Source organism: Phalaenopsis equestris, unplaced genomic scaffold (genome assembly GCF_001263595.1).
Source record: "Phalaenopsis equestris unplaced genomic scaffold, ASM126359v1 Scaffold222299, whole genome shotgun sequence".
Lineage (NCBI taxonomy): Eukaryota > Viridiplantae > Streptophyta > Magnoliopsida > Asparagales > Orchidaceae > Phalaenopsis > Phalaenopsis equestris.
In genome coordinates this window covers 3,772-6,773 of record NW_018240475.1, presented here as the reverse complement: position 1 = coordinate 6,773, position 3,002 = coordinate 3,772, and the positions used below count along the sequence as shown (strand labels likewise).

Genomic DNA, 3,002 nt, shown 5'->3' with positions numbered 1-3,002 from the left:
TATCACACAAAAGGCCCGAAGCATTCCTCCACTTCAACCAACCAACTTGAATTCTACTATTAACATCCCCATGTATGTCACCATCGCTTTGAACAACAGACCCAAGATATTTAAAACGTTCACACCCAAAAAAAAAAGTAACAAATAAATTCTTTCCAAAGAATCGTTGGTTCAGTCATATTTGATTATTTTAATGAAATTTGCATACATTTGCTGCTTTTGACATCCAAATATACTGAAACAGATCCTGCAAAAAAAAGGTTTCTGGACTGGGAAACAAGATTTAAGATCATCGAAGGAATCGGGCGGGGCCTTCTTTATCTACATGAAGATTCACGGCTTAGAATCATACACCGAGACCTAAAAGCAAATAGCATTTTATTAGACGCGAACATGAATCCTAAAATTTCAGACTTTGGCCTGGCCAAAATCCTTTCCATTGATGAAACTCAAAGAAACACAAATCAAATTGCTGGCACATAGTAAGAAAACTGTTATAATCTTATATTTTACAAAAGAATTTCATATCAAATATCATCATTTTTACTTGATGCAGTGGGTATATGGCGCCAGAATATGCATTACACGGCCTCTTCTCAACAAAATCTGATGTATTCAGCTTCGGGGTGCTAATACTAGAGATCATAACTGGAAGAAAAAATAGCTGTTTCCAAGGTTCAGATCATGCAATGGACCTTCTTAGCTATGTAAGGTTCAGAATTTCACAAGTTCACAATTTGTTTTGGTGAAATGATCATGTTATTACTCAATTTTGGCATCTAGGTTTGGCAATATTATAAGAAAGGAATGGCAATAAAAGTTGTTGATCGGAGTTTATGTGATAAATTCCAAACACAAGAGGTATTGAAATGCGTACAGATTGGGTTGCTTTGCGTGCAAGATGACCAACTTCTGAGACCAAATGTGGCTTCATTGACTCTGATGCTTAGCAGCCACTCTGTAATGTTTCCAGCCCTGACGAAGCCCGCCTTCAACGGTGATGAGAGCATTTGCAGTGAAGATTTTTCAATCTCGAGCAAAGATCTTAATTCAACAAAGCTTGATGAGCAGATGGATGGTGCTTCGAGTGATGAGTCATGGAAGAAAGATAATCATGCAGGGTCTTCTAGAAGGAAGAAAAGGTTGAAGCAGAGGTATGGCAATTATACGCCGCCTTGGGTTTCTGTTAACGATGTTACCTTACCTGAAATGGAAGTTCGATAGACATTTTCTATCCAAATTAACTGTTAGGAAAATACTTAATTTTTATGCCAAAAAAAGTGAAGAAAATGATAAAAAGGGTATTTACATACATACCACCAATTCCAATGTATTTACATATCTAACACCTAAGCTTTGCTTTTTACATTATTGCCTCCACAAATATTTTATGTCAGTACATCGAAAATATGATTGCACGAATCTCGAGAGGGATCATGTGAAGAAGGAAATAAAGGATCAAGCCATCTGGTGACATTTCGGTCCATCGAATCATGGGCTTACCGGATGAACATTGGTTCGAGCTAAAGAATGTCACACACGACAACGTAACTGATGCAAGGGCATTCACAAGGTCAACGATCGCTTAGCAGAACTCTCACCTGACATTCTATGAAGATTTATGGCCCAAATGAAGGATTTCTGTCAGATAATGGTGACGCATCCTGTCTGTTGAAGTATTCTTTCTTGAGGACAATGAGACTTCACGACGGATCCTCACAAAAAAGTCGATCGAGGATTTGTCAGCCCACCGAGCGATTTTAACCGACCGAGCAAAGACCAAATGATCAGACAGAGCAGTTATGAATATAAAACGGTACCAGGGGCAGTTAAAGATATGAAACGACGTCAATAACAGTTACCAGGGTTAAAACATGCCAAAGTTGGTTAGAAATATGTAAAAGTGTAATGACCTCATAATTGTATTGTAAAGTTTCCATTAAGTGAGGGGCATTCTTGTAGTTTACCAGTCACTTCTTCTAATCTATAAATAAAAGATTCATTTCCACACGAAAATTACTTAATATGATCCTAAAGAAGTAGCATCATTTGTGACTTATTTTTTCTCTTACTACCCTCTATTTTTCTCATCCCACATGCGCTCTTTTCCTTGGGCGTGACCTAAGAGATCTTTTGGGATTCAGCAATGTCACACAAAAAAATGCAACCATTTTAAACAAAGTGTGAAATACTCTTTTATGCTTAGATAAGATGGTATGTATCTGAGAAATGAAGTTCAAGTTTTAGATATGTAAATACAAAAGATTTGAGTGGTATGTATTTAAATTTTCCAAGAAAATAAAAGATTCATTTGATGAACAGGCATGGAAGAATATTAAAATGATCAAATATTATGAGTGTTGAACTGTAGATCACTTGCGATACTAAACTTCGAAAACTATATAAAAGCACAACAGTAATATAAGTGATCCATTCATTTCACAAATCGAAAAGTACAACAAGCATTTTTAAATAGCAAGCTCAGCTATATGAGAAAGTGGTATTTATTTGTTATTCTATGATTAAGTATGATGTTAGGATATAACAGTCGATATTAATGACTGGGAGAAGTGATTACGGTCTAATATTGTTGGATCTTGATTTATCTTTTTGTGAGTTGTACTAGAATTTTACTTAACATAGAGAAAAAGAGAAGGATATTAATAGATAGATAGATAATGAGAATTACTGAAAATGGAGAGGAAAGAAATCTGCTATCATTCGAAAAAGAAAAAAAAAAAACTATAATTTTAGAACACATTATACGAGATCGTGCTAACCTAGCTTTTTCCATGACCCCTTATTTATAGGAGAGGACTATTGTTCTGAATGCTACATAAATGGCAATAGAATCAACTACATATATAAGAAAAAGTTTAATTTATAACTACAAGAATCATTTAGCTTGAGTGAGAACTCAAACTATGATTGGTAGTCGACCTTCAGTCTCAATGAAGTCATAGGTTCTGCCGTGGAAATTGCTAAATAAATTTTTTAGCTTT

General features: G+C 35.2%; 1 protein-coding gene across 3 annotated transcripts in view; it reads left to right on the top strand.

Annotated features, from left to right (window-relative positions):
* The window catches only part of LOC110037614 (cysteine-rich receptor-like protein kinase 10), a 9,447-nt gene extending 7,501 nt beyond the window's left edge, over window positions 1–1,946 (top strand). For 2 of the 3 annotated variants that reach the window (XM_020742305.1, XM_020742304.1), the window contains exons 4-6: window positions 245–482; window positions 557–707; window positions 784–1,946. In XM_020742305.1, the coding sequence (XP_020597964.1) occupies window positions 245–482; window positions 557–707; window positions 784–1,224 (830 nt within the window). In that variant the 3' untranslated portion in view covers window positions 1,225–1,946. The remainder of the gene's footprint in view (window positions 1–244; window positions 483–556; window positions 708–783) is intronic. The other variant, XM_020742306.1, reaches the window with a different exon arrangement.
* The last annotated feature ends 1,056 nt before the right edge of the window (window positions 1,947–3,002 follow it).